The 13,726-nt window shown below is 43.8% G+C and overlaps 1 protein-coding gene across 1 annotated transcript in view; it reads right to left on the minus strand.

Annotated features, from left to right (window-relative positions):
• SEMA3G (semaphorin 3G) overlaps positions 1-13,726 on the minus strand; it is an 87,332-nt gene that overhangs the window by 7,439 nt on the left and 66,167 nt on the right. Inside the window, exons 8-14 of the mRNA XM_081183887.1 lie at positions 13,293-13,403; positions 6,369-6,483; positions 5,441-5,510; positions 4,291-4,435; positions 2,771-3,002; positions 1,768-1,859; positions 1,071-1,112 (exon numbers count right to left, since the gene is read on the minus strand). Coding sequence (XP_081040013.1) covers positions 1,071-1,112; positions 1,768-1,859; positions 2,771-3,002; positions 4,291-4,435; positions 5,441-5,510; positions 6,369-6,483; positions 13,293-13,403 — 807 coding nt within the window. The remainder of the gene's footprint in view (positions 1-1,070; positions 1,113-1,767; positions 1,860-2,770; positions 3,003-4,290; positions 4,436-5,440; positions 5,511-6,368; positions 6,484-13,292; positions 13,404-13,726) is intronic.

Genomic DNA, 13,726 nt, shown 5'->3' on the forward strand with positions numbered 1-13,726 from the left:
TGGAGGCAATTGCCTGAAGACAATATTGCCTGAAGACAATTCTCTTTTCAAATTTGCTGCTGGGACACTAGAGAATAATTAGGTTAAGATTTGCCTGAACTACCGGTAAATCTAAAGCAACCAAGGGATTGCAAAACAGGCTGACAGTTCTAGATATAATATCCAGGTGGGAGAGCAATACAAGGAATGTTGCAGGTCACGACAGAAGTACGCTGTCAGGTATACAGGGAGTGAAAGGAAGCCTTTCAGGTTACAAGGAGTAAAGAGGGACGAGTGTGTTGCATGCTTGGACTCTAATGCAGCGTGATTTATGGGAAATGGCGAAGGGTAGGAATGCTCTCACTAGTTCTGCTAGCTTTCCTGGGAACTAAATAATAGATGAAGATTAGAGTCCAGGGGGTGTGTCTATTTACAGATCTAAACAAACATTACAGAAGTAGAGGAATTTTATCTGTTTGGACAAAACAAAAAAAGTTCAGGTGGTGAAGAAGGTCAAAGAGCAAGCAAAATGTACATGACTGAGGTTCTGCATGGCAGGATTGTACTAAAATAAGGACCTTGCAGTTTATGAATGATTCAAGTGTTTAACAGAGCGGAATTATTTTGCATTGACCCTTGGGTTGCTGTCCTGGTATAGCAGAGTCTAAAACCGAGGTCCAACTTTGTAGTGAAACATGCTTATTTCTGTTCAGCCTTGTTAATGAGAACCCTACGAGCATCTCCAGAAGTGTCCCACCCACCTCACCTGCCAACACATGGTGCCTCCTACACACATAATGTATGGCTGTGAATGAACCTTGCACCTAGGTGTGAATTGAGGGTCAAAACAGACATCAGATGGGGGATCTGTGATTGGATCTCCTGGGATTAAAACAAACAAACCTTTATTATAAAGCTGCTGCAGGGGTCTTTGGTCTTTAATAGATAGGGTTTTATTTTGGTAACAGTGCTGGATTGCCACCACCAGAGCCTGCAGTAGCCAATGGCTTGGCTGGCATTTCTAAAGCATTCCTGCACAGTGGCTTCTCCACCACCATACCTGTACTTTAAAGAAGTAATTCATTACTCACTCGCTTGACAGATATTTCCATCTCAGTAATAGGGACTGGTGCCTGAAGGGAGAAAAATAAATGGCTTCTCAGGTAAAACATGGCGCAGAACTGATCCCTGCCCCAATCCCCCACAACTGCACATTTCTGTCCTGCATTTCCTACAGAGATATAGGGTCATTCAGCTCCCCACTATTCTCACACAAAAACAAAGGCACATGGACACGCACAAACAGAGAGACAAAGAAATTGTTCAGGATTAGAGCTTTAGTAATGTTGAAATGCCATGTCCTATGTATGACATATGGCATAAGATAAAAAGGACAGTATGTGTGGAAACTGGGTTATAACAAATATACTTCTGTGACATGAGCACAGAATTAGACAAGTAATATCTGCTAGTACACAAATATGCATCCATGCTGCAAGAATGTGCAAGAGAGGTATATCCAGTGCTATTTTTTTAGCAAAAGAGGTGCCAGAACTCACCATGAACACCTCCCTTGTTCTCTTAGAATGACAATGGGGCCCACCTGAGAGGTGCTGAAACTGAGTTTCTGTGAGTTCCCACAAAAAAAAGCCCTGGATACATCCAATCTACACGTGAACAAAGAAGAATACTTAGCTAATTACATGTCTGTGTAATACAGTCATGATTAGCATATCTGTTCCAGGATCAGGTTGTACACGTTACCCTTTTTTTTAAAAAAAACCTCACCTTAAATACTTGAAGCTCCTCCAAAATGACTTCTTCAGCTGCTGCAAAGTTGCCTCTCTGAAGGGCTATAACCTTCAGTACAGAGCCAGCATCTAGGAAGCAGGAAAGGGAGAACCGTGAAACAAAGGCAACTACCTCTGTGGCCACCAGGCATTCTGTCAGAGGCAAAAGCCTGCTCCTCTTTGACCACTGATCTCTACGATGGACAGAAACTTGCAAAGAAAGACAGCTTGCCCTTGGGGACCATGTTATTCCCACAGAAAGCACTTATAAAAGACACAAAGGAAGCTGCTATTGGAAGTCGAGAGAGAGCTGGGATTTGACTCCAGTTTACACCACTGACTGCATGTGTGATCATGGATGTCTTCTTCACTTCTCCTGTCCTCGAATCCATTTTGCTTATGAGCTATTTTGTGGGAAGCCTATGCTAGTTTAAGGGAAATTGTTTCTCAGCTGATAGAGGGGTAGCTTCATTGGCTCACTGGGACAAGATGAAAGAGGAGAGCTCCTTCAAAAGTATTTTGCCCTCTTATTTTGCCTTGGTCTTTCAAGGAACTTTTCAACTTCTTGCATCTAGTCAACTAGGTACTTTATCTCGCCTAAGAATGGAGTGTATCACAACATGGATACAGAAAGAATGCTTATTGATACAGCGGCCTAGGACAGAACAATAATGGATAAATGATAAACGCAAGTTCCAAAACAGCAATCACCTACAAAGAGTAAATGTGGGTGGGAACTGAGGAAAGAGAGAAGCTGGCAAGCTTCAAGAGTCATTCTGTAAGACAGCAGGAAACTTTGCTGAGGCCTCCGGGGTTTTAGCTCATATACAAAAAGGTTTAATTTGATCCAGGGATCACAAATACTTAGTTGGCCCCAAACCTGGTTTTCCATACCCAAGCTCAGCCTCAGAGCATGCAAAATTCCAAGAGATTGCCTCTAATATTCACTTCCACATTGACAGATGCCCATCACCAAGCCCTAACGCTCCACGCAATTGCACCTGTGCCAATGAACATGACATCATACTGCCCATCCTCAGCTTCCACACGGTCCACCACTATCTGCCGCAGGCGGTGCTGCAGGTTGGTTTTCACCAGCACAGGCCAGCGATGCAGAGGGTACACGGATCTGCTCATCAGTGGGTGGGCACGGGCAAAGTGCAGGACCTCGTCAGGGTAGTCCTTGGTGGAGGAGTACTGCCGGCTTGGCTGATTGGTGGTTTTGCTGGGGCACTGGAACGGAGGGAAAAGAACAGCATTTCAGCCAAATGGGGCTCTGTTCCTGCTGCTTATCCACCTCTGAGCAGGATCACAATGAAAAGTCTCCTTTGATTCTTGACTTATAGGAATGATTCTGACTAGGGCAGGGGTGGGGAACCACAGGACATACCCCTCTATCTGGCCCTTGGCCCAGGCCACACTTCCTCTCCAGCCACACCTTTCACTTGCCTCGAGTGTTTTTGCCTGGCTGGACTGTGTCTTTGAACTCGGAAAATGACTCTAGCTTGCCTGGATGGAAGTTGGGGTGGGGGGGTTGTAGGAACTAGCTTACTGAATAAAGGTCACTCACTGCTCTGTCCACGTTTGACTCTTGTCCCACTCACCACTGGCATGTGGCCCTCAGAAGGTTGCCAAGAAGGAAATACGGCCCTCAGGCTGAGAAAGGTTCTCTAGAGAGTTTTTGACTGCTTAAGTGAATGCCATCCCTAAAAGTTCATTTAGTTCAGCATCCAGTACCAGACAGAAGCCCCTGGGAAATTCATTTATAAATCAGCACACGTCTCAGTTGACCTCGTTAGGAAGAGTCCACTGTTTGCTTCTGTCTTCAGTACTAGAAATATATCTAACACGAGACACAATGGTTCCGACTGCATAAAGCGGAAGAAATGCTACACTGACTGGCAGAAGATCTCCAGGGTTTCAGAGAGGGGGATTTCCCAGCACTACTGGAGATGCCAGGGATTGAATGTGGGACCTTCTGCACACAAAGCATGTGCTCTAACCACTGGGATACTGGCCCTTGGCTGCTCTCGGAACTTGCTCTACCTGGACTATGTGCTTATCTTCTGTGATGTCTCTCTGCTGCAGAGGACACTTCAGTCACTTGCGACAAAGTATTTGTCCTACCCCTCAGAAATGTCTGCTTCCCAATCAGAATGTCACTCACTTGCAACTTGCAACTTGGATTAATGCCTTAACACCGTTCCACAAAAAGAAGTTGATAGTTTTTGTTTTTTTAAAAAACCCAACCAAATGCCATATTCCACGCATGTCAACAGGGGACTTTTCCTGAAAGACCACTTGTTTGCTTTGTATGGAGTTGCCAGTTCACCCTAACATCTCCTACCCCATAAAATACTGCTAGACACAAATTTCAGATATACAACCAGGGTCTTAAAGGCACTGTCAGATAATATCCGAAATCAGCATTAGTTATTAAGTAAAAAAACTATGATTAGGAAGTTCTTTTTCTAAACAAGTGTTTAAGATTGTTTTCATAGTTCAGGTATGAATTACTTACAACTCCTGGCCTCGGGTAAGGCACCTTGCCCTCATAAGCTGCCCACTGATGGTCTGGGCCATCTTTATGAGCAAATGGTCCATTAAAAACCTCCCAGATGTCTGCCATACGATATACGCAGATGGCAAAGCCTTGGAAGACATTGCTGCAATGAGAGACGTTTAGCCATAGTAAGAACCTATTTGGGGAAAGAACATTTTTTCCAAACTCTGTCTTAATATTTAGTATTGTGTGTATTCAATGCTTAGGTATATTAGGGAGTGAGGTAAAATACAGCCTTACATTTCCAGTTGTAAATGCTTCAAAATCATCCAAGAGGATTATATATAATCAGATATTAGGAATTCCATATCAGAGAGCATGGCCTCCATTCTTCAAATTAACAGTTTACGTACTGAAAAACTGGCAAGCTATAACTACCATATTTTTTGCTCTATAAGACTCACTTTTTCCCTCCTAAAAAGTAAGGGGAAATGTGTGTGCGTCTTATGGAGTGAATGCAGGCTGCGCAGCTATCCCAGAAGCTAGAACAGCTGCAGCTGCTATCCCTCTTGTTGTTCTGGCTTCTGAGATTCAGAATATTTTTTTTTCTTGTTTTCCTCCTTCAAAAACTAGGTGCGTCTTATGGTCTGGTGCGTCTTATAGAGCGAAAAATACGGTAGTCCTTCACTAGAGAAACACAAGACAATTTGTGCTACTGATGATATAGGGGCAGTTATACGCAATCCAGGTTTCAACACTGTGTGCACCTGCTTCATTTCTGATCAGTGCATGTCCCGTAACTTCCTGGTAAAATCCTGTAACTTTTCATACCACAAAAGTTTTGGCATTTTCTTTTTTTGCCCCCCAATAGTACCAGAGTGCCCCTCCAGATGGCAATAATGCAAAGAACACTGGCAAAGCATCAGAGAACAACTAACAAAGAGGAATGATATGTACACAGTCCATCATAAATCCACTACTAATGCACTATTATTGCATCAACGACATACTGGAGAATAGGCTCACAGAAATAACACCAATCTGGAGAGGCCCTCAGAGAAGATTTGTATGGATGAGAGTTGTTCGGTCAAGGTATATAGTGCTAGACATCTCAAGGTTCCCCTCAGAAGCAAAAAACAAACAAACAACAGAAGCAAAATAATCTCACCTGATGGTGCTAAAGAGTGCATAGATTTCAGGGCTCTTCCCATCTTTGGTCCTCAGGAGAAAGACATCCTCTGTTTAAGAGATGTTTGATTCACAGCATTTAAAGGGCTCTCTCATGCACCTAACTTTGTTCACCGGCTTACCAACATACACATTCCAAGAAACTAAAATCCTGTTTTAGTCAATTGGATTGCTTAAGGTATGCAAGTAGCTGGGGGCTGATGGATGCTGGTACCAAAGAGACTGCTGAAAAGATTGGTGTGTATATGTGTGATTTGGCTGTAACACACTTGTAGTCCCCAACATACAATTGATAGGGCCGGCCCTACCACTAGGCAGAATGAGGCAGGCAGCTCAGGCAGCAGATTTGGGGCATTACAAAGAGGCAGCAAAGTGTTTACTGTTCATTTTGTTGTTATATTGTTAGTGCTAGAGAGAAGGAATAGTGCTTGTGGAATATTTTGGCAATCCTGGCAAGCTTTAGGAATTGTCCACCTTGACTAGGTTGGGGAGGGTGCCATTTGCTGCCCTGCCTCAGGCAACAAAACGTCTTGGGCCAGTCCTGATCTTAGTGATTTCCTAACGCAAAAGTATGTTACCTTCATCGCCTATTCATAGGGTGGGGAACCTGTGGCTCTCCAGACGTTGTTAGACTCCAACTCTCATTAGCTCCAGACAACGTGGCCCATGTCTTGGGAGATGGGGCTTCTGGTCGTCTCCCATCCAAAGCATTGCTCACTTTCATATTTCCTTAGCTTGAGCATGGCTGTAGCCATGAGGTGCCCCCTGACTGTTCACTGAGACGGACCCCTCCCCCATTCTCCTCATATTGCCAAATTAAACCCCACTTTTCAAGGCTTGGCTTCCAGCTGACAAACTGAGGAGCTAATCCTATGAAAAGCAACCAATCCTGAGCTCGTTTCTCTTACCCAGTTCATCAAAGTATGTGTCAATGCCATCTGGTCCTGGGACAGAGCACACCAGCCGGGCCTTGTTGAAGGTGCTCCACTTATGGACTAGCACTCGCTGTCCTCCAGCATCATTCTGAAAGGAGAAGAGTAAACAAGGATCCTCAGAAGTGGAGGCAGCTGATGCTTCTGATATGAGGTCTCTTTACAAATAAACAAACAAGACATGCTTAAGCTGTGCTTTAGGAATCCTTCCAGAGGCATCAAAAGCAAAACTAAAAACTCAGAACCAAGAGGACAGATATTGGCTTCTATTCAGATGGCTCTCATTTCTGCTCCATAGATCTGTCACTCTAACACAAGGGAAACCCTTTTTTCATACAGACCTGGCCTGGGCCCACACATACATTAGCAGCTCAAAATACAGCTGGCCATTCTTTCTCTCAATTCAGATCAAAGGTGGTTTGCGCAAAAACACATCAAAATATACTATTCCATAAGAAATGGCAGAACAGATACAGAATGGATATGGATCATGGCTAACGTCGTGTGTACACCACTTCCCAAACCAGCAGTGAGAGCACACTGAACACAGAGTAAACAGGTACACAACCTTGGCTTCCGAGAGACAGGACTGGTCCAAGACATTTTGCTCCCTGAAGCAAAGAACCAGATTCTGCCCTTACTTTCCACAAACAGAAACAAATTGGACTTCAACATCAGTGGTGATGGGGCAGCAAGAAGGCTAGCTTAGAGGGCACAGAGCAGACTATCTGGGACACCCAGCTCTGTCCTACAGCACCATCACTCAGCACTGACTTCCCTCCAGCAGCTACTGCCTGAAAAGACTGTGTTACTGCCTGCAGAGGCCATGCAGACCATGAAATTCTTGTGCTCCGCAGAGGATTCTGGGGCATATTTTAGGATGTGCTATGAAACCTCTCTTGCATGGCTAAGTGGACTAGGACTAGCAAACAAAAATACTGCTTCTGGGCAAGGGAAAGTCAAACCTGCACTTCAGTTCCCTTATTGCAAAACATGCAGGGATCAGCAGTTATAGTTATTTTTTATTCAATATTGTAGCTTTTTGCATGTGCTAAGTTTGGGAGAAGCCCTGTTTCATATAGCATGAGCCTGTTGAGATGGGCTCTGCAGGTACACAGCAGAAAGGAGGACTGTTTCAGTAGTAAATCCCCAATTGTGAAATACCATCTTCAAAGATACACACAGGCAGTCCCGTGTTATCAGCTTTTTGAACGAAATCTGAACTTTTATTCTAGCACACATTTCTAATATTAAATCACATGGTTCATCAACCATGTTTTCTTTTCTTTCTTTTTTAAAGTGCATGAGGCCTTTTTGCATTTTAATTTTCAGCTTTTGTTTCTGAAACATTTATGTCTGGAAGCTGAACAGTTTTTTGTTCATTATCCCAAGACATATGTTTTATATCTCTCTCTGCCACCCAAGAATGTGGGTACCACACAAGCAGAGAATTGAATGGAAAATTCCCCCCTCTCTTTTCTTTCTGAAGGGGACTGCTAGGATTTGCATTGCACTTGTTGATGAGGCTGATTTTAGGAACTGCACCTCAGGTTGCATTCTAAGATGCCTGGAATAAATTCTGTGACTGCAGCCTCACATCATCAGCTTTTGGTAGCAGTGCTTTAACCATGTTGCAGAAATGTCCAGTTCAGTCCATGTAACCATCAATAAACATTTCTGTAGCCCTACTTCCTGCAACTACAATTTCAGACACATACCAAAAGAAGCTTTTTTTGGCTTTTACACTCTTGACTCTCATACTGAAGGATACTGCGTTCCCATCTATTTTTGGTGCTCCTTTATTTCACAGTTATCTGCTGCCATTCCAACTCCTATACTTTTCACACAGAATAACTATTTTAGTACGCAGTGTCTTATTGCATTCCTTTCAATATGCCCTGCTGCTTGAGCAGTCTTTTTATCTCCACTTGCAATCCTTTCTTTGCAGTCTTGGAAAGAGCACCAAAATTGCAATTCAACTTCACCTCTCCCCCTCCAGTTCTGGGGGTTCTCCCAAGCCAATGCTGGGGGTGCAAGGGGCACAGAAGGGGAGAAAGCCCCATTTCACATAGAAAACCTTACATAGGGCTGCTGCTGCTGGGACCCATTCCGGGAACCCCACCCAATGCAAACATATTAAAAACAATGCACAATGCAACAATTGTAAAAACGCACACACTATAGCTTGATTGAATAAGTGTAAGAATCATATTGTTAAAGCTGCCCACATGCCCAAGAGAATGAAAACTTTTTAATCCGGTGCTGAAATGATAGTAAAGTCAGAGCCAGGTGTGCCTCCTGGGGGAGAGTGTTCCAAATGACAGGAAGGCCCATTCTTGGGTCACTACCTACCCTCCCCACTGATTTTGGAATTGTGGTCTCCAGGCAGGTACATATGGGAAGAGGCAGTCCTTTAGGGACTGGGGTTCTGAGCCATATAGAGCTTAAAAGGTTGAGCCTGGAAGCTAAGCAGCGGTTAGTGCAGTTGGGCCAGAACTCGCTAATCTTAGGATTATAAGAAAAATTTCTCAGAAAGACATTCATTTTCTTTACCCAAAGCCCCGCAAGCTAAACACAGCTGCTAATTGAGCCCTGAATCCCATGGGCACAAAGTGTTAATGCTCTTGAGAGATCCAACCGGTGGTGTAGCTTAAGTAGTTTTCATTGTGCGTATTTTGTGACTGCAGCAGACACCAAAGAAGACAACAAAGTAGTGCATCTCCTTTGACTCATATGGCAATCTGCCAGCTCTGGAAGTCAGACTATATCCACGTTTCTGCGTCTCAAACAAACAAAGAATCCCTCTCTGTGTAGGGATTGATTAATCCAATAAATAACTGCTTCATTGCTGTGTCTTAAATGTTTATTTCTAGGATTAGGAGGAGAGCAAGGAATTCACAGCCAACAGAACTTTTCTGTTTGCGTGGAAAGCTGCCAACTCCCCTCTCTATCCTCAGCGTACTGTTTCGTACTAGTTCCAAAGAATTTGAGTTATTACTCCACGATAATTTCCAGCTGATTATTTTTTTCTCCCCTATGTCTTTGCAGCAGAGGAGAGTTTACTTTTCAGTGGCAGAAGCAGGAACTGAATCCAGCTCTTAGGCCCTTCATTCCATTAGGGTGTGTCAGGAGTGAGCCGGCAGTAAATCACACCGTTCAAGTTGGAGTTAACTCTTTATTAGCAAGAACACAATCTGCACAGACTTGGCAGAGTGTCCGGCCTAATGAGCACAGCAATTCATCCCTAGTAGAGATTCCTCATGGATCAGTTGCCGAGACTGAAAGTCCCCAACTGGTCCCTCCCACCATTCCTCTGCATCCAACCAGTCCCTGACAGGGTAACTCTCAGGCTTCCCAGAAGCCAAAGGCTCAAGGTTGAAATAACTGCAACTGAAATAATCGTAACCTTTTGGAATGTGACATCTGGCTAACATATCCATGTGGAGGTCAGCTCTAGGTGGCTAACAATGATGTTTTTACCCATCAGCATTGCAATGGAGAATCAATAGCCATGAGGCCTGATGATGTGGCACAGTGCAGTCGATTCATCTAGATGTTAATCTGGCAGTGTCCTCCCAACAGTGAATGCAGCAGCTGTGGAATCCCACAAGACAAAAGGAGGGGTAAGAGCAAATGAGCATATTGACGGAGTCCTCATCCAAAAATGGCACTCTGAGAGAAGGCAAGCAAAGCAGGGGGTAGACCTTCTCTGTTCCATATGGTGTAGTTCTCATCAACATTCCTAGGGTATGATGCTGTTATGATGCATATCCAATGCACGATCAGGGACAGGGGGCCTCTCTCAACAAGCAAGATGCATCCATAACATCCCCACTTCCTATGGATTTTTCCCTCCGTGATTACCTGTTGTTTATTCCCCAGTTCTTTCCTGCAAACCAGCTTTCCTCTCTTTTATCTCCACCCCCACTGCCAAAACAGATCCAATTAAGAACAGTTCTCCGTAACATAAATGAAATTGGAAAGTCTATCTTTCACTTTATATTTTCCCTCAGATTTAAAAAAGAAAAAGTTTTCAAGCCGTTCACATTCAGTATAGCAGAATGTGAAACAGCCTTGAGTAAACAGCCTGGGTCAATGGTCAATTACCAATTATCTGGGTCGTGGAGGATAAGGTTAAAATAGGCTACTTGTCATGTTGGCTATTCTGCCTCTAAATAGGAGTTGCTGAGGATCACGAGTGGGAAAAGGCTACTGTGCTCATCTCCTGCCTGTGGCTTCCCGTAAGTCTTTGGTCTGGTGCAAGAGGGTTCTTTTTCTCTTCTTATCTCATAAAACAACTTTCCCCCTTTCTGCCATGACTCAGAGTGACGCATTCTGCTCCTAATTCCACTGCCATGGGAAGTTCACTCTGGCACCTGCTAAAAACGTTCTTGTTTAGACAAGCCTACCCGGAATGAAGCAGGGCCTTCTTGGTTGCAGCATCATGCCGCTGGAGCTAGCTTCTCTAGCGATACCTAACATATGTGCATCTCATTATTTCATCAGGGGTTTGGGGAGCAATGCAAGGCATCAGAATTCTTTAATTTCCCCCTGCCTCTATTTGGTGGATCTCAGGGTTCTAGTAAAAGACAAAGACGAGGCATGGAGGCAATAGTGCTCCTGAATACCAGTTGATGGAAGCCATAGGAGGATAGAGCGCTCTTGTGCCCAGGTCCTGCTTGGGGTTTCCCCACAGGCATCTGGTTGGCCACTGGATGCTGAACTAATGGGCCATTGGCCTGACTCAGCAGGGCTCTTCTGATGTTTTCACCCTGCAAGCCTAAAGTCATAGAATCATAGAATCATAGAGTTGGAATAGACCACAAGGGCCATCGAGTCCAACCCCCTGCCAAGCAGGAAACACCATCAGAGCACTCCTGACATATGGTTGTCAAGCCTCTGCTTAAAGACCTCCAAAGTAGGAGACTCCACCACACTCCTTGGCAGCAAATTCCACTGTCGAACAGCTCTTACTGTCAGGAAGTTCTTCCTAATGTTTAGGAATCTTCTTTCTTGTAGTTTGGATCCATTGCTCCGTGTCCGCTTCTCTGGAGCAGGAGAAAACAACCTTTCTCCCTCCTCTATGTGACATCCTTTTATATATTTGAACATGGCTATCATATCACCCCTTAACCTCCTCTTCTCCAAGCTAAACATGCCCAGCTCCCTTAGCCATTCCTCATAAGGCATCGTTTCCAGGCCTTTGACCATTTTGGTTGCCCTCCTCTGGACACGTTCCAGTTTGTCAGTGTCCTTCTTGAACTGTGGTGCCCAGAACTGGACACAGTACTCCAGGTCTTCCCATCCCTGCTGTGAACTTGGAAGTCCACACAATAAAAAGGCCAAAAACAACCTCAGGAGGACCAAAACAAACAAACAAACAAACAAACAAACAAACAAACAAAGAACAGCCCCTTAAGTGAGCTGCAAGAGAAACAGTCCCAAGCAGGGGGTTTTTCCCAGAAAGGGTGTGTGTGTGTGTGTGTGTGTGTGTGTGTGTGTGTGTAAATCCCTTTGCAAATAGATTATCTCCAAACACACTGGGGACCAGTTCACCTCTACATGGGTTCTGCTTATATTTTGAACTAGGAAATTTCCAGTACAACTCTCCCTCCAGGCATGATCTCAATAGGTGGCCTTGAGTCTTTTTCTTTTTCAGTCTTTCTGTTTCTTCTGCCCCACCCTCAATTTTCAATACTGGGATAACAACACCGGCCTTAAAATGTGGTACATAATAAAGACCTCATGAAAAGCCCTAAGCAATACTAACAGGAGCCTAATGTTATTTGCAGGGTTGTTGCTTGACAACAAAATGAAACAAAACATGCTATTAAACCACATCTTTAACATCTTGCGTAGTTCAGTCCTGCAAAGAAATCTGCTGCTGATTCTAGTTTAGCACCTTAAAAACCAAGGCTGCTTTAGCAAGGAGCTACTACAGAACTTAAGTCAATTTTACAGGTTGAAATGTTAAGACAAAATGAAATGAAATGAAGAGCTCCTTCAAGCCTCTGTCCTTTCTGAAAACATTAAGTTAAATAAAGTTAGCATAATTCAAAAGGATACTTAGTGTTAAGCACTCCAGTTTCAGCCCAACCAACAAAAATGTCTCTATACCCATTTGGGCAGGATATGACAATTAAAACAGTTTCAAAGCAATTATTTCTTTCTTATTAATGACATTTATACGCCGCTCCATAGCCAGAGTTCTCTGGGCAGCTTTACAATATAAGAACTAAAATACAATCCCTCCAAACCATAATAATATATAAACACAGCACAAAATTAAGCAGCAGGGATAAATAAATACAAATCAGCTGAAGATTTTCAAAGCAGCATAACTCAGCCTTTAAAACCTCAGCTCCATAATGGCTCTCAAGTATAAATTATTTAACTTCAAGCCTTTAAAAATGAGGGCAGAGAGAGAAAGATACCTACAGGAAAGGGCACAGGCTCTCTGTTCTGACACATGCTCAGCAGAAATCTCTGCTTTACCCTACGAGAAAGTGCCTTTATGGAAATCTCCAAGAAATGAATGAAACAACTCTTCTCTAAAACAGATGGCAATGGGCACAGAGAAATTATTTCTGCTCTTAGTCCATTTCCTTGCAGTGCAAGTCTTCAGCTAAATTAAGATACACACAGGATGGTCCATCAGACCCTTTGATGGAATCCTTTGGAGGAAAAGCAAGTGAGCACAAAGCAGCTGTGGTGCAAAAGATCTAGGAAAAAAGGAAGGTTGGAATTGGAAGTGACATGTACAGAAAATGGGGGAGTTTCCATGTGGATGAAAGGCTGAAGAATTAAAAGGCTTTGAAGGAATCCCCCCACCATGCTCCCCCCCCACACACACACACATTATACAGAATTACCAAAAAGAAAAAATTCCATGTTCCTAACCTTGGCTTGAAAAGAAACATTTGCAGTCACAAGAGATTTATGCAGCCCTCTCAAGCCAGGCACTGTCTTGACTGAAGTGCTTAAAAATGCTGTGTGTGCCAAACAGACTTCCTATACCGTAGCTGTTGATCAGGAGCCAACGGCACTACGGAAGCAGATCTGATTCCAGGGCTCAGCCCAAATGGGCTCAGCCCTGGTTAATAGATTTGCAAACTTGTAATATTTGAGCCCAGAGCTTTGCAGGCAGGGGGCTATTATTATTATTATTGTTGTTGTTGTTGTTGTTGTTATTGTTGCTGCAGGGAGATTCTGCACATAGAAGGCAGTGGGCTCCAATCCATTATGAGCACCTTGCAGCCCCAAATGTCTGCACTTCAGTGTCCTTCTTAGTTCAGAGTGGCCCTTCTAGTACTAGGGACATAGTCATGTCACCA

This window comes from Podarcis bocagei (assembly GCF_964188305.1).
Source record: "Podarcis bocagei genome assembly, chromosome: 2".
NCBI lineage: Eukaryota > Metazoa > Chordata > Lepidosauria > Squamata > Lacertidae > Podarcis > Podarcis bocagei.